The sequence below is a fragment of the Chlorocebus sabaeus genome, chromosome 1 (genome assembly GCF_047675955.1).
Source record: "Chlorocebus sabaeus isolate Y175 chromosome 1, mChlSab1.0.hap1, whole genome shotgun sequence".
Lineage (NCBI taxonomy): Eukaryota > Metazoa > Chordata > Mammalia > Primates > Cercopithecidae > Chlorocebus > Chlorocebus sabaeus.
In genome coordinates this window covers 71,334,958-71,357,868 of record NC_132904.1, presented here as the reverse complement: position 1 = coordinate 71,357,868, position 22,911 = coordinate 71,334,958, and the positions used below count along the sequence as shown (strand labels likewise).

The 22,911-nt window shown below is 43.9% G+C and overlaps 2 protein-coding genes across 3 annotated transcripts in view; one reads left to right on the top strand and one right to left on the bottom strand.

Annotated features, from left to right (window-relative positions):
- The window catches only part of XRRA1 (X-ray radiation resistance associated 1), a 116,793-nt gene extending 100,136 nt beyond the window's left edge, over positions 1 to 16,657 (top strand). The window contains exons 13-19 of one of the 2 annotated variants that reach the window (XM_008020148.3): positions 6,483 to 6,576; positions 7,326 to 7,441; positions 9,362 to 9,709; positions 12,548 to 12,746; positions 13,530 to 13,645; positions 13,854 to 13,959; positions 14,357 to 16,657. In XM_008020148.3, the coding sequence (XP_008018339.3) occupies positions 6,483 to 6,576; positions 7,326 to 7,441; positions 9,362 to 9,709; positions 12,548 to 12,746; positions 13,530 to 13,645; positions 13,854 to 13,959; positions 14,357 to 14,610 (1,233 nt within the window). In that variant the 3' untranslated portion in view covers positions 14,611 to 16,657. The remainder of the gene's footprint in view (positions 1 to 6,482; positions 6,577 to 7,325; positions 7,442 to 9,361; positions 9,710 to 12,547; positions 12,747 to 13,529; positions 13,646 to 13,853; positions 13,960 to 14,356) is intronic. The other variant, XM_038005467.2, reaches the window with a different exon arrangement.
- The window catches only part of RNF169 (ring finger protein 169), a 92,224-nt gene continuing 84,708 nt past the window's right edge, over positions 15,396 to 22,911 (bottom strand). Inside the window, exon 6 of the mRNA XM_008020153.3 lies at positions 15,396 to 22,323. Coding sequence (XP_008018344.2) covers positions 21,139 to 22,323 — 1,185 coding nt within the window. The 3' untranslated portion in view covers positions 15,396 to 21,138. The remainder of the gene's footprint in view (positions 22,324 to 22,911) is intronic.

The following is a 22,911-nucleotide window of genomic DNA, read 5'->3' as shown; positions in this document are numbered from 1 at the left end:
CATGTCCTGTTTGGTTTTCTGTAAAATCCCACTAACTGAGCCCTACTCAAGTCTGAAATGCAGGAAACTTGTAAGATACTCTGCTTACATTCCTCTACAGCAAGCAGCTGGTACAGCTAAACTCCCCAAGTGTTTTCTTCTAAGAGTTTTATTGTTTTAGCTCTTACATTTAGGTCTTTATTTCAACTTAATCTTTATACATAGTGTGAAATAAGTATCAGCTTCATTCTTTTGCATGTGGATATCCAGCTTTCTTAACACTGCTTACTGGAAAGACCATTCTTTCCCTCATTGTTACACCCTTGCCGAAAACCAGTGGACCATAGATGTATCACAGGTCCCTTTTCTTGAAATTGGTAATTTATGTCTTCTATTGGTCCAAAATAGTTAGACATTACCTCTTTTATTGACTTTCTCTTATTAAACTAGCTGCTGCTTTCACTGGATTTCTCTGTTTTCTATTTCATTGATTTCTGCTCGTAACTTTACTTCTGTTCTTCTACTTAAAATGATTTTAATTTGCTCCTCTTTTTCTCACATCTTAGGCAGTATAATTTTAGTTAATTGATTTAGACCTTTCTTTCTAATATAAGCAAGTAAAGCTTTACATTTCTTCTCCAAGCACTGCTTTAGCTGAGTCCTACAAATTGTAATATATTTTCTTTTTATTTTCATTAAATTAAAATATTTTCACTTTTTCCTATGATTTCTTCTTTGATTCACAGGTTTTTAAGAACTTAGTTAATTTCCAAATATATGGGGCTCTTCTAGGTGTTTTGTATTTATTTCTAATTTATTTTGTGTGCAGATAACATAATCTGTAAAATGTCATTCTTCTGAAATCTGTTTAAACTTGTTTTATGATTCACCCTATGGTCGGTCTGTCTTGGTGAACATTCCATGTGCATTTCAAAAACTATGTATATTCTGCAGTTTTGTGGGAAAGGGTTCTATAAATATTAAGGTAAGGTGGTTGGTTGTGTCACTCAGATCTTCTCTGTACTCTTGTCTAGTTGTTCTATCAATCACTGAGAGCAGTGTGTGAAAATCTCCAGACGTAGTTGTGAATTTGCTTATTTCTCCTTTTAGTTCTGTCAGTTTTTACTCCATGTATTTTGAAGTCTGCTATTCATGCAGATACATTTAGAATTGTTATATCTACTTAACGTATGGATACTTTTATAAATTATGAGTTGCCTTTTTTTGCCTCTAATAATATTCCTTGTCTCGATGTCTATTTTGTTTGATTTAAATATAGCTACATAGCTTCCTTATACTTACTGTTTGCATAGTATATCTCTTTCTATCCATTTACTTGCAACCTATTTATATCTTTGTAGTTAAGGTGTGTCTCTTTTAGACAGCATATAGTTAGTTTTTCCTAGGGTGCCAATGTTTTTCTCAGTTTTCCTGCTTTGTCCTCAGTTTTCATTCTTCCCTGAGTGCCTGCACCTCAGAGGAGTTTATCTCCACATGCTCATTCCTCCCCCTAGCAGTAGACTGCTTTTGCTTGCTACTTAGTGCTTGCTAAGTAACAAGTGGTCGTAGGGGCCAAAGGGAGGCTCTAGCCCCAGTCTTAGGCAGCCCTGGGACCAACCCTGTGTCTCAAGGATGGGCTTTTTTCAGTGGTCCTACCCCTCTCCTAGCAGTAGGAGACCTCTAATGTGCTAGGGCCAGGTTGGTTTCCTGCTCCAACCACAGGAGTAGTGGGTTTTAATTTTTTCCCTACCCAAGATGCAGTGCCCCAGGCTGCAGGGTTTACTGATCTTCCTCAGCAGCTGAAGGCTTTTGTTAACTATGGAGAAGGGTTGGTAAAGCCCCCTGCCTTTTTGTGGTGGGAGCTATCTCCTCTTCCAGGCTCACACCACCGAGGAAGCCTGTCATCAGTCTCTCTCCTGCCTCCAATCTTTCTCACACTAGTGAGCGTGAACTCCCTGGATGTCTGCAGCTTAAAGGGGTTTACTCTAGGCCATGCTTGGTCTTTATAAATTCACTAAAATTTTTACCTGATTTCTTCTTAAGTGCTTGTGTGGCACTCGCATCTGCCACATTCTGCCGCAGGCAGGCCAGTGTCTGTGTCCCACCTCTCCTTGGAGGTGCCAGTATTTTCTTAGATTTCAGGCCACAATTGTCCTGGGATGTTAGCTCTCTATTGGACTCAAGAAAAGTTATGATTTTATAGATTGTTCAGTTTTTTTCTTAAGGTTGGAGCAGCACTCCTTCCATTTTTCTATGTTTGCACCTGAGTTTTTAAATGGTATTTTACTTTATGATAGTTATCACCTAATGTATTGTATCTTTTTGTCTATTGTCACGTATCTACTTACCAGAATGTGCTTTCGTTTTTTAGCACTAGGACTTTGTTTTGCTTACATCTATAGGCTCATTATCTAGAATATTACCTGATACATGATAGGTGCTCAACAAGTTTGTTAGATGAATGAATGATTTTTGTTGTTGTTGAGATGGAGTCTTACTCTGTCGCCCAGGCTGGAGTGCAGTGGTGCGATCTTGGCTCACTGCAGCCTCCTCTTCCTGGGTTCAAGCAATTCTCCTGCCTCAGCCTCCCAAGTAGCTGGAATTATAGGCACCTGCTACCACGCCTGGCTAATTTTTGTTTTTTATTAGAGATGGGGTTTCACCATATTGGCCAGGTTGGTCTTGAACTTCTGACCTGGTGATCCACCCACCTCGGCCTCCCAAAGTGCTAGGATTACAGGCGTGAGCCACCATGCCCGGCCCCATGAATGATGTTTTAGTCATGTCAAATAATACAGCTGTGTTGAAATATTCAATTTATTAAAGTTACAAACTTCAAAATAAATTCTGCCTTTAAACAGAATTTATACATGTAGAATATTCATCAGAAAATCACTCAGAATATTCACTAGAAATTTTTGTGTCAAAAGTAAAATAATCACTTTCACTTGGTCTTTAATACTTAGTTCCTAAATGTGACAGATTGTTACACTCTCCTTAACCCAATGAGATTGAGAAGAAATTTAAAGTTATCATTGGAACCTGAATGCATCTCCAGAAGCATTCAGCTCACCCTAGAGGAAACAGGCTAGCACCATGGCCAGATTTCGGCTTGCTGTGTCAGCCAGAATCCTAAGCCCATACCTTTCAGCTGGGCTTAATTTCACAGAAAATGTGATACACATGACCTGAATATCATTCACTTTTTTTAATCAATTTTTAATTGTAATTTTCTTCAACTTTTTAATCACCTGGTTTGGGTGAATGTAATTTTGCATCCTGACAAGATTAAATTCTGCATCTCCCATTCTTTAGTGATTGTCTCTTGACCCCCTGATTTGCACACAAGGACTCTACACCCACTTTGACCACCATTATAGTCATTTATCAAAACATATTGGGCACCTTTTTAGGTTCGTCCTCTATCTCTGAAGTCTAGATAATGGCAGCAGAATTTTATATTTTACTCTGTTGCAACTACTTAACTCTGCTCTTGTAGGACAAAAGGCAATATGGCAACAAATGAGACAGGTAGTATTTTTTCTTTTTCTTTTTTTTTTTTTTTTTTGAGACAGAGTCTCACTCTGTTGCCCAGGCTGGAGTGCAGTGGCGTGATCTCGGCTCACTGCAACCTCCACCTCCTGGGTTCAAGTGATTCTTCTGCCCCAGCCTCCCAAGGAGCTGAGATTACAGGCACCCGCCAGCACACCCGGCTAATTTTTGTGGGTTTTTTTTTTTTTTTTTGTATTTTTTAAAAGTAGAGACAGGGTTTCACCATATTGGCCAGGCTGATCTCAAACTCCTGACCTTGTGATCCACTTGCCTCAGCCTCCCAAAGTGTTGGGATTACAGGCGTGAGCCACCGCGCCCAGTCAGAGAAAGGTAGTATTCTAATGAAACTTCAGTGAATGGATCATGGGCCAGATTTGGGCCATGCGCTGTATTTGCCAGTCCTGGTTTTGGCACAGCCTGTGTGCTAAGAGTGGTGCTTACATTTCTTAATGATTGAAAATAATCAAAACAAGGATAAAATTTCATGACACGTTAAAATTATATGAAATTCAGATTTCAGGGTCCATAAATAAAATTTTATTAGAAAAAAGCCACCACACCTATTTGTTTATGAATTGTCTATGGCTGATTTTGTACAACAATAGTAAAATTGAATAGCTGCAACAGAAACCATATGGTCTGCAAAGACTAAAACACTTTGACAGAAAAGGTTTGCTGATCCCTGGTCTAAAAGATCAAATGTTAAAGTCTCTCAAGGCTTACTCCTAGTTTCTTTTCTCTCACTCCCTACTGTTTCCCTAGGGATGACTTCAGATACCCATTGGCCCATGAACAGTGACTCACAAATTTCTAACTCTAATGCAGACCTCTCCTCTGTATTCCAGGAGGCCTCAAAGGTACCGCCAACATACACATACCCAAAGCAAGCTAATGAATTTTTTCTTCAAATTGTATGTTCTTTCATTGTTCCCTATCTTAGTGAATAGGTTGATCTTCCATCCAGTTATTCAAGGCACAAACCAGTTGTCACCTTTGATACTTCTCTCTCTTTTGCACCTCCCCATCCTCCACCTCCGCCCCCCAATATCTACATCATCACCAAGTCTTGTCAAATTTAGATCCTCATATTTCTAAAATCCATCTAATGAGTTCCCCAAGGACCCAAATCTTAAACTACCTTTTGTTTGGCCCCTACTTGCATTTCCAGCTCCATTTTGCACCAGGTGCCCTCTTTCTCTCTGCTTTTAATTACACTAGCCTTCTTTAAACCCCTCCAGCAGGCTATGAGGCCTTTCACACATTTTTCTCTTTGTATATAGAACACTTCCTCTCTGCATTAAAGTAAGACTAGCTAGTGTAACAAACTTAAACATCTTAATCACTTAACACAATAAAAGTGTATTCCTTGCTTTTACAAAGTCCATTTTGGATATTCCTGATTGGCAGGTAGCCTTCCACATGATCATTCGGAGACCCAGGTCCCCTCTGGCTATGTTCTCTCATCTCATAGGGTCTTAACACTACTCAACTGGATCCTATGTATCCCATTAGATGGTTGAGCAGGGGGACTGTGGTAAAGGGAGGAAAGTAGAGGAGGTACAGGAGGGTACAGACTGTACATAGAAGTAGCATTTACTACTACTGCCCAAGTTGCATTGGCTAGAACTGGGTCACGTGACCACACGTACTTGCCTGGGAGGCTAGGAGATAAAATCCGTGTGCTAGAGGTAGAGAAATGGTTTTGGTTAATACAGAGGTTTCTCTGCCACACACTCCATGCCCCACTGCGTTCACTAATTACCTCCTTCAGACCTCAGAGACACCTCTTACCTCTCTGACTGGGTCAGATGACCCTGTTACTTCATGCACCTATCTTGTGACACTTACCACATTGTAAGTCTATTATCCTGTGTTACTGTCTCTCCAGTGCTTGTTTCCCACTAGACAGTGCTCTCTGAGGGCAGAAATTGTGTCTGTTTTGCTCATTCCCAACAAAGTGCTTGGCACATGGTAGGTATTCAGTAAATATTTGTTGGTTGAATGAATAAAAATGAAAGAGAAGTTAGTTGCTTAGTGGAAATCTAGTGCTATCCAGTAAGGCTGCGGAGGAAGCTAAACTGAAGTGCTCTCCCTCTTCCAGCCCTTGGACTTTACTACCTTCATTGGGTCCTACATCTGACCCAATACCTTTCAGTGTGTCCAGGGGTCTGATAGGCCACTGCCCGACTCCTAGTCCCTTCGATCCTGATGTCCCTGATACTTTTCCATTGCTAATAGATACTCTCGCCAAGATGGTCCCCAGCTTTTCCAGGCAGTCTGCTCAACAAAGCTTGTATATTTTTTGCCCTTCAGAGGCTGGCTTGGCCAATAAGCCACCATTTGCAGGCTGGCTTCACAGGGCATTCTCTGTATCCCAGACAGCCATGAGGTCTCTCTTAACACTGGCTCTACTTATCCCTTAGATGTGTGGGTCCTCCTTTCCCCCTATCCATCCCCAGAGAAGTGCCCAGGACTGGCTTCAGTGAAAGAGCCATCAGGAGTGTGTAGAGGTTTGTGTTGAGGAAGATGAAGTGTCAAATTGTATCCTGAAGTTAAAGTCAGTGCCCTGTCAACCTTCCAGAATCTTCATGAGATAGTTTGTTTGTTCTTACCACAAATGTTTGTTCTTATTATTTTGCTACCAGCTTCCCTAATACTTGATATAGGCTACATATCCAGTATGGAAAAGAGAGGAAAAACTCTTAGCTCTTAAACACCTCACAGTGATGGTGGAATTTCAGACAGGAGGGGCAAGGCACTCTCTGCACGAGTAGGTGATATTGTAGGGACAAGGCAGCACCCAGCAGCGAGTCCCATCCACAGCAGCATGTCTTACCCAATACCACCCCCAATCCTAGCAAGCATGTAGCCCTGCAGTGAGGGGCCTAGACATACCTAGGTAGAGGTGAGGGGTGGTGTCAACCTGAGAGTCTCTCTTGCATTCATTACAGATCGCAAAAGAGGATGCTGTCCTACCAGTAGCTCTCTTCCCATCTCTCTGCGAATTCGTCTTTCATAACAACCCTCTGGTGGCCCATACACGAGGTATGGTGCCCGCAAACCTGCCCCCTCTCAACCCAGTGCCCAAGGAGCAGTGTGGCACCCTCATCCCCACCTCATCAATGGCAAGCCCTGGGATCTACTCTGTGTCAGGGTGGACAAGGTTCATGGTACATTGAGGAGTAGAGGAAATAGCTCTGTACCAGCTCATCCTGACAGTATCCCTGTGAGGCAGGCATTATTGTCCCCACGGACAGTGGTAGAAACTGAGGTGCAGGGAGGTTCATGATCTGCCTAAGGTCACACAGCAAGAAAGAGTCTGAGTTGGGAATGGAATATGAATTCTCTAAATCCTGTATGAGCTCTTTTGAACCACACCCTGCTTTGTGGAACAGTTCTGTCATGACCTCATTTCCCACTTCCCAGTTGCAGAGGGGTGCAGCCCCAACTGCAGGAGCCTCTCTTCACAGAGCACAAGGAATGGGGTGGTCAGCAGTGGAGCAACTGTGTAAGATATAGGAGCTGGAGGCATTTTAGAGTCCTGGGCCCTGGAGTGACACCAGTGAAGTTCTGATCCTCACTCCACAGTAGCTTTATTATCTTGGACAAATTTCTTAGCCTCTCTGTGCCTCAGTTTCCTTGCCTATTGAATGGGAATAATGAGGTACCTACCCCTAGGGTTGAGAATGAGTTTCATTAATACATGTAAAGCTGTTTGAATAGTACCTGGCACATAGTAAGCCCCAGTATAAATTTTAGCTAATAGTAATCTTATTTTCCCATCATGGCACCAGGGGTCCCTCCTCTGCTGAAGAGCTTCCTCCAAGAGCGACTGGGAATCCACTTAATTCGAAGGAAGATAGTAAAGCCTAAGCATCATGTTTTGATGTCTCGGAAGGAATCACGGAAGGTAGGGCTTCCAAGGCAGGACTCTCACCCCCAGGAAGAGTGCAGCCTATTATAATGTATGTAAACCAACCCGGCTGTAGAGCTGCTCACTCCACAGTGCCTGGAATCTCTCCATTAGATTCAGCATTGCCTTCTCCTTTCCTTGCTTTGGGAAGAGCATTGGATAAAACAACAGATATGAAAATATATTTTAAACTCCCAAAACTCTTACCATTGAAAGTTACAGTCACCTACAGTAATTGAGAATGGCTATGGGCCAGGTGTGGTGGCTCACGCCTCTAATTGCAGCACTTTGGAGGCCAAGGTGAGAGGATCACTTGAGGGCAGGAGTTTGAGACCAGCCTGGGTGAGATCCTGTCTCTACAAAAATAAAAATAAAAAAAAATGGCTAAGCCAGGACCGGAATACATCTCCTGCCTGAATCTTAAGGAAGTGTTTCCTTATGTTGAGAGAAGTCTACTTCTTTTGCCATAAAGTAAGTCAAATCCCTCTTTCATCTGAAGAATTTCAAAAATTTCTGTGAAATGCTCCTTCCTCCTGAACTTTAGTCTTTCTACAGCCAAAAGGTGAGCTGAGCATTGCTGATCCCAAAAGTTAAATACAGGTATTTCCTTGCCATCCCCTCTGCAGCCCGCCTCTGTCCAGCCAGGCTCTTGTCTGACGTCCTCAGAGGACTGGACAAGCATTTGAAGTCAGAAATAGAAATTCCAAGGTTTCCATCATCTTCCTTGTTGTCTGTTACCTCCTCTTAAGGATCTGCCCCATCATTTCCCATCAGCCAGCTAGGGAGGGGCAGAATCCTCTCTCTCCTTTACGAAGCCCCATGTCCAGGACTCTGCAGAGCCCTTGCATATATGCGATCTCATAATTCTCACAGCAGATGAAGCAACAGACTCAGAGAGGTGAACTGACTTGTTAAAAGTTAGTGTGGGTCCTAGGGGACCCCTCACACCTCCTCCCATCAAAGGTTCTGACAGACCTTGGAAAGGGGCGGGGAAAGTAGCTGTGGGATAGAGAAAGAGCATTTCCCCCAGCACATCTCTCTCACAGAGCCATGGGAGGGACGGGGAACTGTCCCTTCCCGCCAGCTGCCAAGTGATGGCACTTGGTGTTTTAGATGCTGAGGTGCAGTGCTGTGTTCATGCCCTGTGCCTTGTGGCATGGATTCAGACAAAGACTCTGGGTCCCTCAGGCTTCAAGTCTAAACACTGAGGTTCTACATATTTTCCAAAAGGAGATTTTTTTTTTTTTAAGTAACATGTTTTATAAAAGTCATCCTTTGTCCTCCTTAGTTCGTTAAGTACATTTGCACACACCATTTCATTTGGTGGAACTCTGTGAGAGAGGCACAAGGAGGAAATGGGAACTCAAAGGATAGACCTGTATTCCAACCCATATTTTTCTAACTACAGTGCTTGGAATCTTTCCACTACACAACTTAACATCTCTTAGCTCAGTTATAGGACCATTCCCCAACACCCTCTCCTCGGAGTCCCTGGGGAAAGCCATAGGCACCATGTTAAACCCTCATCTGAAGAGTGAGACTACTGAGGGCCAGAGTGACGTATGGTCAGGGTTGCAGCATGAAGCCTGGAGCCCAGGACTGGAATTACATCATCCAGGCACTACTGCTGAATCACTCTGGGACTTGGACAGGTCATTTTATCTCTCTAAGCCTGTTTCCTCATCTATAAAATTGAGGATAATTATTCATTGGGTAGTTTCAAGGTAGAAATAAAACAACTTACATCATGCATGGGGCACATCATAGATGCCCAACAAGTATGATTTCCCTTTCCACCTCCCGGTCAGTCCGTACCCAGTACTCCAGCTGCTATACAAGTGGCCTCAGGCTAGTGAGGCCCAGGAGGACAGACTCCTGATTAGGAAGCACATTCATTCCGGCCCTTCTCCATGACAGGTGAAAACCGAAATCCCAAAGGTGCCGAAGCAGCCTCTGGTGCTCCATCACCCACAAGTGACCACAAACAAGTCTCCCTCAAAGGATATGCTACAGCCAGAGGCAGAGCTGGCTGAAGATCTGCCCACTACCAAAAGCACTTTTGTGGAGTCAGAGATGCCCACTGAGAGTCTGGAAGGCCTTTCCCTGTCTCGCCGGACCTTCATGCCACTGCCTCCCATCTGCTCCGACTCCACTGTGCATAGTGAAGAGACCCTGTCCCACCTCAGTGACACAGCTGTCCGCCTCAGCCCAGAGCACCCATCAGATGAGGACTCCAAGAGCACAGAGTCCATCTTCCTGACCCAGGTACCTGTATCCAGCTGTCCCTGCCCACTTGTTACTAGCTCCCACAGGTTCCTCTGCAGCCCTTAGGCTCGACTGCTGTGGACAGCTGGGAGCAACAAGCACATGGCAGGTCTGGAAATGAGAAGTCAGCACCCTTGGTGGAGCTTGCAAGCCTCTTCTGGAAGATCTCTGGTCTGAGGCTACTGATAGGGGCACCCATGGGGACAAGTCATGTTTCTGTGGCACAGACCAGATTTGTGGTCTGACTGGGGTGTGATTCCAACTAGTTTTTCAGAAGGGTTTGCTGCTGCCTGTACCTCTCTACTTCAGGTCTCCTCACTTTTGATGCTGCCTCTGGATCCTGGGAACATAGATAGATCAGATGTAGGTCGTGCCCTTGAGGTGCTCTCAGTATAATGGGGAACACAGACAGACCAGCTCATGCAATCAGTGCTGAGACTGAGGAAATCTCAGAGGCTGGGAGCCTGGAGGAAGGAGAGATGCCAGTGCCCCAGCCCAGGAGGCCGTCCTGGAAGAGGCTCAACTGAGCTGAGATTTACAGGCTGAGTAGGAATTAAAGGTGAAGATATAGCAGCAAGGGCATTCTGGACAGAGGAAACAGCATGAAACAGGATAGAGGAAGAAAATTAAAATGGTACATTCAGAAACCACAAATGTTTAGTATCAGTGCAGCAGAAGGGTGGCATGTGGCAAAGGGTAATGTAAGGCTAGAAGAGTTGGCAGGGCCCCCTTGAACTTTATTACTGTACCATCCTTCTCCCTGATCTCCCTGCCTCCAGTCTTGCCCCTCCAATCTGCTCACTGCCAGATCTTTCCCAGATGTACATCCATCCATTCATGGAGGTCTAACTCTCCATCCATCTATTTCTTTTTCCACAGATGACTTATAGTGACATATCAATTTATACAGTATAAAAGTATCTTAAAGAACTATCTCAGAACCTTTTTGGAGCAATGCAGAATATAAATAAGCATTTTAAAAGAAACAATTTGAGAGAGTTAGATGGAAAATATGGACAAGAAAGGAAATAGTACAAGAGTAATTCTGTCACTCAAACATGCACATCATGCACTGCTGCTATTATAATAAAGATGTTTTGACAAAATGCAATTCTGACCTCCTAGCGGCCAAAGCCATGCAATCAATTATGAGTCACCATGTTGTTCAGAAAAAAAAAAAAAAAAATCTTTTTCTTTTCTGACCTAATTGTCCTGGCTATAACCTTTAATACAATGATGAATAGAAGTGGTGAGAGCAGACTTCCTTGTGTTGTGCCTGTTCTTAAGGGGAAAGCATTCAGTCTTTCACCATTAATTATGATATTAGCTGAGGGTTTTCCATAGATGCTCTTTATCTGGTTGAGGAAGTTACTTTGTATTCCTAGTTTGAGTGTTTTGTAATCATGAGAGTGGGCTTTTCCTGTGTCTATTGAGATGATCATATAGTTTTGTTCCTTTATTGATATATTACATTAATTGATTTCCAGATGTTAAACCAACCTTTCATTCCTAGGATAAATCTCACTTGGTCATAGTATATAATCCCCTTTTCTTGTGGAATTCAGTTTGCTAATATTTTTTGAGAATGTTTGCATTTATATTCATAAGTGATACTGCTTTGTATTTTTCCTTTCTTATAATGTCTTTCCCTAGTTTGGATTTCAGGTTAATACTAACCTCAGATAACAAGCCTCTTTTAATTTTTGGAAGAATTCTTTTTTAAATGTTTGGTAGAATTCACCAGTGAAACCATCTGGTCCTTAGCTTTTCTTTGTGGGAAGTTTAAAAATTGCTAATTCAGCTTTTTTGCTTGTTATAGGTCATATATATTGTATACACATACGTGTGTATATATACACGTATATTCACAAATACACACGTATATACATGATGGGTCTCACTGTGTTGCCCAGGCTGTAGTGCAATGGCTGTTCACAGGCATTATCCCACTACTGATCAGGATGTGAGTTTTGACCTGCTCCATTTCCTACCTAGGCAAGTTCATCTCTCCTTAGGCAACTTGGTGGTCTCCCACTCCTGGGAGGTCACCATATTGATGCCAAACATAGTGTGGACACTCGAGGAGCATAATGCACTACAGTCCAGAGCTTCCGAGCTCAAGCAATCCTCCCACTTCAGCCTCCTGAGTAGCTAGGACTACAGGCATGTGCTACCCCACCTGCTGAGTCATTTTAATAAATAACTACATCCCTACATGACATACAGATTTCTTATAAAGCCATTAGGATAGGCTGAAATCCTCCATGGTTTGCCATCAGAGTGAGGATAAAGAAAATACAAAATAAAACACACCCTCAGCTTGGCATATAGTGGTCCTTACTGATCTGGGTCCTGCTTACCACTGCAGTTGCCTGTCTCTCCACATTTTACTTAACTGTACCAATCTTTAGTTCCCCCAAAATGAACCTTGATGTTTCTTACCTCTGCACCTTTGCTCATGCTGTTCCTTGTCTGAAACAAACATTCTTTCTCATCACTTGCAGTCTACACCTCTCCCCATTGCTCTATAGGGATGGCTCTCCTGGCTCTTTAAGACTTAGCTCAGGCTAAGGCATTCCTCCAAGGGAGCTTCTTGGCTAAGTTGGGGCTTCCTCTGGGATCACCCAAAACCACTGTATTCCCTCTGTTAAAGCATTTATTAACTGTCTATTTTTATGTCTGCCTCCTTCCATCCCAGTCTTGGTCTTACCCTTGCCCTTAACAGGGCCCAGCAGAGACCAGCACAGAGATGATGCTCTGAATGTTCATGGAATGAATGAATGAATGAATGAATGAATGAATGAATGACAAATGAATGTGTTTTCTTCCTGGGCACAGGTGAGTGAACTGCCTTCCTCCATCATCCATAAGGATGATTTAGAGTTGAAGGAGAAAGACCAAAAGAAACCACCAACGGCACCCAGAGAGGTGAAAGTGACTCGGAGGAAGCTCACAGCTGCCTCCCTTCCCAGCAAGTACCACGGCTATGAAGAACTGCTGACAGCCAAGCCTGATCCAGCCTTCATTGAGCCAAAGGGTATGTGAGGACATATCCTTGCTCCAGGGCAAGAGGCCATCTCCACAGCCCAGAGCAAGTCAGGGTCAAGCCAAGGCTGGCACCAAGCTGTCTTTTCCCAACTAGGGTGCTGTCCTCTGTCTAAATACCTGTCAAAGGGCTCCTTTTAGGGTGTCCTTTGTTTGAAGCCCCACATATTGGGACCCCTGTCCTGGCTTGGGCCTTCACTGGCTTACAGGGAACCACAGTTTATTCAGAGACTGTAGTCGGTCTCAGCCTAGCTGTTCTGGATGATGAAGTCTCTCCTCAGGAAAAGTTTGATGAATGAACACCCAGACTGGCCAGATTCTTGAGCTTTTCCCAGCCCAGGTTAAGTTCCCAAACTGAACATCTGAAATCCTTCCTATCTGGTTGGAGGCAAAGGAGGCAGCGTCATCTCTGTGTTAATGTGTACTTCCAAAGCAACTGGCATTCAGCTGGACTGTTCTGGATATCAGCCCCTGCGATATAACCTCCTGAGGTTAACGGGGTCGCACTGGAGCCAGCCTTTTCCCCCACTCCAATACGATCGTCCCATTACAATCTGTGCTATTTTTCCATTATAATATGGGACAAATACTCACTGAAGAATGATGGACGTTCAGGCACTGGAACAGACCTGGAAGAAACCTGGGAGCAGTGTTTTCTTTTGGGGACTCTCAAATCCTTTTACCTAGAGCTGCTGTGAGACTGAGGAATGAAGCAATCAGGGGAGGCATCTGGGAGGACGGGCAGTGCCTTGACTCAGTCGCCTTCTTGCCCTAGGAATCCAGAAGAATGCACAGGCCCTGCAACACATGCTGAAGCACCCACTCCTGTGCCACTCCTCCAAGCCCAAGCTGGACACTCTTCAGAAACCCTATGTTCCCAAAGAGAAACGGGTAAACATCCAGCTCATTGAGTGTGTAAATGGCCCCTGAGTAACCCCCTCAGGTACAGATGTGACTGTCACCTTGGGACCCTCTGAGGGCCATGCTTTCCCAGCACCCCCAGATGCTCCTCAGCCTGTTGCTGTGACTATATGAGGTTAGGCCAGGAAAGTCTGTGCATAAACCTGGGATAACACCCTCCTCCATGACCTTCTGCCAGGCCCAGAGGATCCCGATTCCACCCCCAAGGAAGACTAGAACCCAACTGCTGGATGACATCTTCATTCGCTTGCGGGATCCCCGGAACATTACAGAGGCTCCACTAGGTATGACTTTGCCACAGCTGCCAGGATCCCAGATCCAGTTCACTCCTGCTGACTAAAGGCAAAGAAAGGGCTTGTGTCAGTGCAGGAAAGGCCCCTAGAGAGCAACTACCTACATCAGTCTCTGTATGTAGATGGAGAAAAGGAGAGCCAGCGTGAGGCCTGGAGTTGCCTAAAATCACATAGCATGTTAAGGTCCTGAACCAGAGCTTAAGATAGAGTCAAGAGGGCATACCACTGACTTCCTACTGCCCCAAGCCGGAAAGGCCATTTTCAGCCCCTTAGCATCCTCCTGTCATGCCATCCCACTTTCCAAGGGTCTCTGGACCCAATCCTCTTGCTTCCAGCTGGGTGGGAACCAGGGTGAGCTTGGTGCCTCTCCTGGCTTCTTTTCCTGCAGGTGCTGTCCTGCACCGGCGGACAGAACGGCGGCTGGTGAACCACAAGCAGTACCTGGAGGCCAAGAGGCTGTTGAAGGAGTTTCAAGCACGTTACCGGCAGCTGGTGAGTGGCTCTCTGCGGACAGTGTTCGGGACCACCCCGCTTCCCCCAGCCTGCCCAGCGCTGAGTGAGAGTCAGCCCAAGTTCGGCCGCTTCCTCGAGTTCATGGATGAGTTCTGCCAGGAGCCCACAGCCAGTGACTCACAAGGCTAGGGCTGTGCATGGGGGCTGTGCGCACCATCCAGCCTGTGCCTCAGCTCTCCCTGAGGGCTCTGTGCCCTGGACTGCACCTCGAGGTTGACCAGCCGGCCACAGGCCTCAGAGCTCAGCTAGGCCCCACTCGCTGGCCACAAGGTGGCCTTCCCTTGTTAGGATCTCCCCTCCTTGGGCCAGGCATGACGGGGTGCCTGGCCCAGCGGCAATAAAGAGTGGGTGCACAGGGCAATAGACTGGGTGCCACATGCATTCTTTCTTGGAACCCAGGCCACAGCAGCACTGTCACACTTCCCTCTAAAAATGGTTTTCCAGTTCAGATGCAACAGGGATACATTTGTTCTCTGTTGTATAAGAAACTGACACCAGGGGGATCTTAACAAATTCCTGAACAATGGCTCCAAAAAGGGTATTTTTAGAAACCAGATCTTTTGAGTACAACCCTAATGTGCAGGGACAGTGTCATCCTGTATATTCATTCTTTACTCACACTCTTTCTTGGTTCCTTCATTAGGAGCATGAATGGTTGAATGTGAACATGACAGTAAATTGGAGCAAACTGTAAACTGGAGATAACTTATGCCAAAAGACATAGTTGTATACCATGGAAACCCCATCCCTGCTCCTAATCTTTACCGCCGTTCTGAATACCAAAGCAAGACATTCAACATGGGGCATTTCCCAGAGCACATACAGCACCAACAATCCACACACAGCTTAAGCTTAACCCATGTTTTTGTCTGAGATTGTTCTCCAGAGACAAGACTCTGACTAGAAACAGAACATCCACTTTCATGAGTTTTCTTTACTGTATTCTCAACTTGGGCCTCACCTCAAGCAGGCAAACATACATTGAAGAATGCGCTTTGGTACTGTTTAAATAACAACACATCAGCCCACTTGATTCCATGCCATGTCCTTGCTGACAGAAGCATCCCCAACAGGGCATGCCCTGGTCCAAGTCCTCTGTCTTTGTCAAAATGTTCTTCTGATGAGTTGGAGAGGAGGCAGCCAGCAGTGGCAGTCCACAAGGATCCAGGTACCTTCTCCAATCCTAAAGCAGACAGCAGGTTGAATAAAACCAACACACAACCTATTTTCTAGGCAGGAGGGGAAAAGGCCCTTAGGACAACAGTATTTGTACAAAGAGTTGAGAGTAAACAGTATATCAGGCTCAAAAACAACAACAACAACAACAACTACTATTTGTTGGCATTTAAATTTTTTTCCCTTGCATAGTATCTATTCTCTCACTAGGACTTTTAAGTGCTCTGCTGGAGGCTCAGCGTTGGTAATACCATGTTTGATGCAAACTTGAACCCAATGAGGAAGAACCCCTGCTCTCATTGGTGGCACAGCTTTGGAGGGTGGTGGCCCCACCAAGGGGCAATCTGCCTGCTGCTATATTAATCTGGAACCAGGGCCAACAGCTACTCTTGAACTATGGTATTTGAAGAGTGAGTTCATTGCCTGTTTTACCTTATATTAAATGACAGGAAAGGAAGATAAACCGTGCTTTGCCTTGGCTTCACACTAGTTCTTAAGACACCAGAAAGGGAGAGAGGGAGTCTGCTCAGAGTTTGAGGTTGCCTCTCACAAGATGATGGCTAAAAGTTGCCACCTTACTCAGAAGGCATTACGGAGGCATTTACTCACAAAGGAGAGAGTAAATTTTTTTCTTAGGAGGAAAAAAATACTGATAATACATAGAATAATCTGCACATCCAGTCTTGGCACTTTTCCTTCATGTAATTTGACTAATCTCTAAACTGGTGACACTTGCATATATCTTAGTCTCTTTTCTATGATCTTCTTCCGAAAGCTACAGCGGATAAGTCATGTATAAAGATGCATTTCCTAGATCATCTTCAGAAGAAAATCTCTTCAACACTTTCCCTAGAATCTGCCCCACGACCACCCTGCCCCAGACTTGCTTTCTCTTTGAGAATTCATAACCAGCTATGTTTAGATACCAGTTCAAAAGACCACTCTATGGGTTGATGAGGAAAAGGGTGGCTGAGAACAATTTAAGACCAGAGTGAGTTTCCAGTTTTTAAAGAAAATTTGGCTAGCTGGCTTTTAATTCTTAATTAAAATCATTAAATTAAAATTATTCCGATCAAAATACATCACTCTCCAAGATTCCACATTCATATTACTTACTTATACTATGGAGACTTTCTCTACCTGAGCATGTATTCAGGGTCTATAGGTATATTTAACTGAAAAAATCAGGAAGAAAAAGCTAGTAAAATAGCCTCCTAAATCATTTGGGGGTATCCCCGTCATTGGTGTGTTATGTCTGTGTGTGTCAAACTTTAACGATTATTCAGACACTAGAAAACTACACTATAAAATAGGGCACTGGATCGCAAGTTCCTCGTTTGGTTAAAAAAAAAAACGGGGGGTGGGGGTGGGGGGCAGAGAAGAAATTTAACCTGGATGATTTCCATGCCCATTCCAGCTATAACATTCTATGACCGTGACCCAGCCTTTGATTCTTCTCTTTTCCCATTCTCCTACCAGACATTTCAATGAAAAGTTAGGCAGGAAAAAGGAAAGGAATCCCAAGTTGCTGCCAGCTCTGAGGAGAGACCAGGTTGGGGGAGAGATTAGGAGGTTACTAAATTGAGGTGTAGGCCTCCCCTGACCATGTCAGTGATCCACAACCCACCTCATTTCTTGGAGCTTAAGCTAAAAGCAGCATCTGAAGAGATGTTAATGTCCTGTAATTACTAGAAGAGAAAATTCATTCTCCTTCCATAACATGACTTAGTAAAAGAAAAGCAATGGTGCAAATTCACAAATACCGATGGGGTCTCTAAAATGTAGAATGCAGCCTGCTGGGTGCTGGGCAGTATCCAAATGGGACCAGAAATGGCTTTCCTAAGACTATAAATAAACTCCCCAGCCACACATACATTCAAATGCATTCCATTAGACATCGAGCTCCTCAAGAGCAGGAACTGCCTTATCTCCACAGTCCAGCTCAGGGCTGGCACAAGTTTGAAGCTCAGTAAATGTTTGTCAAATAGAAAAGAAAGGATGAATAGCCTTCGGTCATCAGCTGCATGAGTCAGGCATGGTGGCAGCTTCCCATTTTAGTCAGTTTGCCAGTTTGTAACCAGACAGTAATCAATTAAGAGCTTTAATCTCTTAAGGACATTTTTCCTTTAGGGAAAATGAACAAAAAATAAAACACTTATTACCAGTGCTTCTTTCAAGCAAAAATTTAAAAATTAAATTAAAATTTAAAAAATAAGTGAAGCCACTTAGGAGTTTTCCCGGCAAGCCTCACCCAACAAGACTTCACCTTTTTAAAACAGAGGCAATTATATGAAAGGGGCCAGGAGCTGGATACATAGTCCCCTGATTTGCTACCAACCCAACCGGCCCAGATGACTTCTTCCAGCACATACAATCAACAGGTCAAGAACATTTTCTCAAAGTATGTTTCCCTCTCTATGGAAAGGAGCTGACAGCCCCCTTCTGAGGGCACCACATTTCTTGGATTTCCCCTCAGACTGACCTTCACCCTCCCACCTCATACCTTCCCCTTTAATAAGAAAAAAACCCACAGACTGCATATGTACAAGGAACAGAGTAAGACATGGGTAATTTGTGTGGTCAACTTCAATGATTTGTGAGGAATTTGTGAAATCCTGCACCTCTTATTCTAGCTCACAAACCCTCCTCATCGTTCTGTTTCCTTCCTTGTCCTTTTCGTTTACCCCAAATAATCCATATTAACATATCGACTTGTAATCAACTTCACAATCATGGAAGGAGAGAGGGAGAGTTTTCAGAAAGAAAAAGCATTCAGGTTTTAGTTACTAAGGATGGGAAACATCTTAAAATACAGATAGATTATCTTAGTGGTTTTTCCTTTCTCCAAAGACAACCTGATTAAAGATCAAGCCTCCGCCCTCCTTAACCTAGACCACTCTACCTATATTTGAAGGACTGTTGCCTCCGCCCTCCTTAACCTAGATCACTCTACCTATATTTGAAGGACCGTTGCTCAGCAGGAAGTTCAGAAAACAACTGCCAATACCATCCTAGGCATCACTGTAGGTACAAGGGGGGAAAGGCAGTAAGCTGGACCTAGTGTTTGGAATATTTGCTTAACAAGAATTTGTTCTTCACTCTGCACTTGTTGCAACTGCTATGCAATTCTTAAAATGAAAGTATTTGGGGAAATATTTAAAATATATATCTTTTATCTATTAAAAATATTTCTTTTTACCAAAGACAAAAATCAATTCCAACTGAAAAGTGTTTTTCGAATTACTGGAGATATAGAAAAAGATGGCAAGTGGAAAAATAAGTGTTTTTGCTCCTACCAACAAGACTTGCCTTCCAATAATATTTACTAAGATCAAAAAGGAAATGCGTGAAATGGCAGTAACTGGTAAGTTTCCTCTAAGAGCATTTATGGTAAGGTCACCCTCCCTGTCTTCTGTAAACCACAGCCAGCTCTTCTGTTTTGGGCACAAACACGCCCTCCAGCAGCCCTTGGAGAACATAAGTTGTTGGTAGGGCCTAAAACTGGAGTGGTGTGACTATAAAATCATGAGATTGACATATGTTTTTAAAACATACATCTGCACATGTGCGCGCACACACACACAGAACACAGAATACATACATTCAGGTGAGTGATGTTCCCCACCGAAGGAGTCATCAAAGAGATTCTACCTATCTCAATGATGACCACAATGTTTAAGACATCTCTGGAACTTCTCTTTGGGAACTGTTTGGGAACTATGAGCTGCACAAGAAAATGGCTCTGCTTTACAGCAGCACTCCATTTGTTACTGCAAACCCACTTGATAAGCCACCTTCTTTCCCAGAGGCTTCAAATAGCTGCCGACTAGTCTCAGACTTTAAATTCTCTCTCCTAACCACAAACCACCACAAAACACTGAAGATTTGCCCTAAGAAAAAGAAGGCAAATCTGCGAACACTTAAAAGGAGTTATACTATCTGACTTAATCAATGGGTCACTGTTCTGGGCTTCGGCTTCTAGGTCTAGAAGCTGAGGACCTCCTTAGGAGTAGGCTGGAATAGATAACCATTAAGGTCCCTTCCAGTTCTAGCATTTTGGGAGTCAGTGTTTCTAGTCTTTGAAGACAGTTCCAGAAATGCTTTCACCAATGGCATTGGAAAAACTAAGCAGTATCCTGCTGGGGCTACTCAAAGGAGACAACATATATTGGGATATATAAGCTCTGGAAGGTCTGTTAAAATGCCAGTCACATGACTTTATAGTAACAACTTATACATACATGGGGAATGCCAGCCCATCAGAAATTCCCTAAAATCATACCTTGATCCCTATTCTCAACGAGCCCAGATGGGCAGAAGCACCAAGCACCACCAGGGATGCAAAAGACACATGGTGTCAGCTGCTAAGGAAAATAAACCCCCAAAGGTCCATGGGACTGAATTTACCAGCTGCATCCAGCTAGATACCTTGTTTCCATAGTATGGAGTTTCAGTATTGTTCTTTGCCTGACTTCAGGGCAAATTTTTCGGATTTTAGATCAACATTGCAGATAACCCTTGGCCATGTGAAAAGTAGTAATTAAGCCTGATTAGAGTTTGTCTCATAGGCTGTAACCCCCAGAAAAGCAGAAGGCTGTAAACTGTGGGGGATGGGGATAATGCACAGTATATGTTTATCTACCCTGTCGATCTTGTTTGCATGTGGATTTTGCACTATCAGTGTTCAATGCCCAGTCTAGCTTCCCCTAGGCTCCCCTGGCATACCCTTAGGTCGTAATCTATTTGGGAAACCTTTAGAAAACCCATGGGTTATGCCTCTTAGTAGTTGAGAGAACTGGAACATCTGCGCTGCAGTTTCATTATCTAAAAATGGGGCTAATGCCAATTACATGAGAGGTCTCTTGGAAACACTAAATTAAATAATGTCTGTAAATGTGTTCTGTCAACTATATAGCATTCACCAAATGTTATTTTTTTAAACAGAGAACGTAAATTAACTTTCGTAAAGGCATAAGCTTAACTGATATAGATAGGTATTTATTTTTTGGCAAGGGGCGGCAGAGAGGAACATAACCATTATCATTTTGTATCTGCCAAGGAACTGTTCACTTCTTTGAAAAAGATGTAATTAATTTTTATCTGCAAGGCTGATTTAAAACAATACCCTGCTGAAAGAAGTCAGGAAGTCTATCAGTTTAAGAAGGTATCCCCTCTTTACCATTACTAACTGTGGCCATTATGTTCCTGAATGAGGCTGTTCCAAATCTCATTCCCAGTGGGTGCTGCCAGGTTTGGCCCAGAAGCCCTTAGGGATGGGTCACTTAGGCTTCTGGCCTGGGTCACAGAGAAACGGAAATCTGCTCCCTTGGATATTGACTACAAAGGCCCTGGAACCTCTCAGAACCATGTGAGACAGTGTTTTGCCATTAAAATAAAACCAAAGTGAGAACACTCAGCTCTTCAGGATAAATGATCAAGGCCAAAGACCTTTTAAAACTAGGTAACACTGTTCATTAGGTGCTACTTGGCCCCGGCCATGTTGCTGGACCGTAGGAGATACTGATCCACACTTCCTTTTCGCCGGCTCACAGTCCGCCTCTCGTTGTCAAACATGCGCTGCAACTGCAGAGCCAACTGTCGGTCCTCTTCCTCTTGCTGAAGTTTCTGCTCCATCTCTCGCAGGACTGGGTCTGTTGGGGCCAGACCCACCTCACCACTGGTTTGTCGCAGTTTTTTAAGGGAGCCATTTTGTTCCAAGTGCTTGGTCTTACAGTGTCTTTTCCGGCCTCGACGCAAAGGAGGAAGTGGCTCTTCACTTAGGCTCTCGACTAGAACACCATTAGTCAGATCAAAATGATTTAATGTCTTCAATTGTTTCTTTGTTTTGAGGACTCCACCCAAAACACTGTTTTGGGGTAGCACTGAATTAACTGTGGTGATTTTCATGGCTCTGCTTATACAGGTTTTGTCTAACTTGGCATCTGGAGTTGACCCTGAGCCCTCAAACTGCTCCCTCTCCAAAGAAGTCCCACTGCCTCCCACTTTGAGTTCTGAGGAACAGCAGGTTTCCAGTGGGATCTCAGTGTTACTTTTATTATCACTGTCCTGTTCTGCTTTTGTTTGGCTAACAGAGGGGAAATAATCAAGATCAGCAGAGATGGGTCCAGTATACTCAGAGAGGACCTGCCCACTGGACAATCTTGTATTTACAGCCACAAGTGGCTTCTCCTTGCTAGAATGGATACCTTCAGAGCCTAGTAAGTCTTCCCCCATTTCAGGAGCCAGAGAGGTAAGAGTGGCTTTTGACAGGGTCTTTTTGATTTGTCGCTCCTGAAAGATCTGTTCCCACTTTTTGAGGATCCGTGGACTGGCCTCATAAGAAGTCTGCTTCTGCAGGCTTCTGTTTAGGTTGCGTGGAGTTGATTTGATGATGAGGGGACTTAGCACACGGCCATCAGGGAGTCTTTTGGGAGGGGTACATGGTGAGCAGACAATGGGCTTGAAATGGTTTAGTTCTTCGGAGATGCTGTCATTGCTCTCAGGGCTGATAGAACGCTCTGGCTTATGCAGGGAAGCCAAGGATGAAAGGGAGCTGAAGGGTAGACGCTTTTCGATGGTTAAGTCAGGGGCTGAGAGGCAGCGGTTGTTTTGAGTTGACAAGAGGACACCAATGATGGGGTTGGAGGCTGGAGTCATAGTTGTGACCTGAAAGAAATTAAAAAGATTATGCATTCATACACACATACATACACATTTTCCTTCATCATTCCTTTATGATGGTGGAGCGACAGGGAAGGGGAGGACAAGAAAAGGGATGAAGGGTAACGTGAGCCCAAGAAGGGGAGAAAATCCCTAACTTAGAAAGCATACCATTTAGCAGAAAATCCTACATACTTCAAACAATTAATAAGACTGAAAATATGTAGGGGGAAAAAAAACTTATCTAAAGCTTTAAAAAAGGTTTCTTGTCCAGGCATGGTGGCTCATACCTCCCAAAGTCTTGTAATCCCATCATTTTGGGAAGCTGAGGCAGGTGTATCACTTTGAGACCAGCCTGGACAACATAGCAAGATCCCATCTCTACAAAAAATTAAAAAATTACCCAGGTGTAGTGGCATGTGCCTGCAGTCCCAGCTACTTGGGAGGCTGAGGTGAGAAAGGCTACTTAAGCCCAGGAGTCTGAGGCTGCAGTGAGCTATGGTTGCACCACTGCACACCAGCCTAGGTGACAGAGTGAGACTCTGTCTCTTAAAAAAAAAAGAAGGGGGGATTCTCTATTAGCCCTTATTCTAC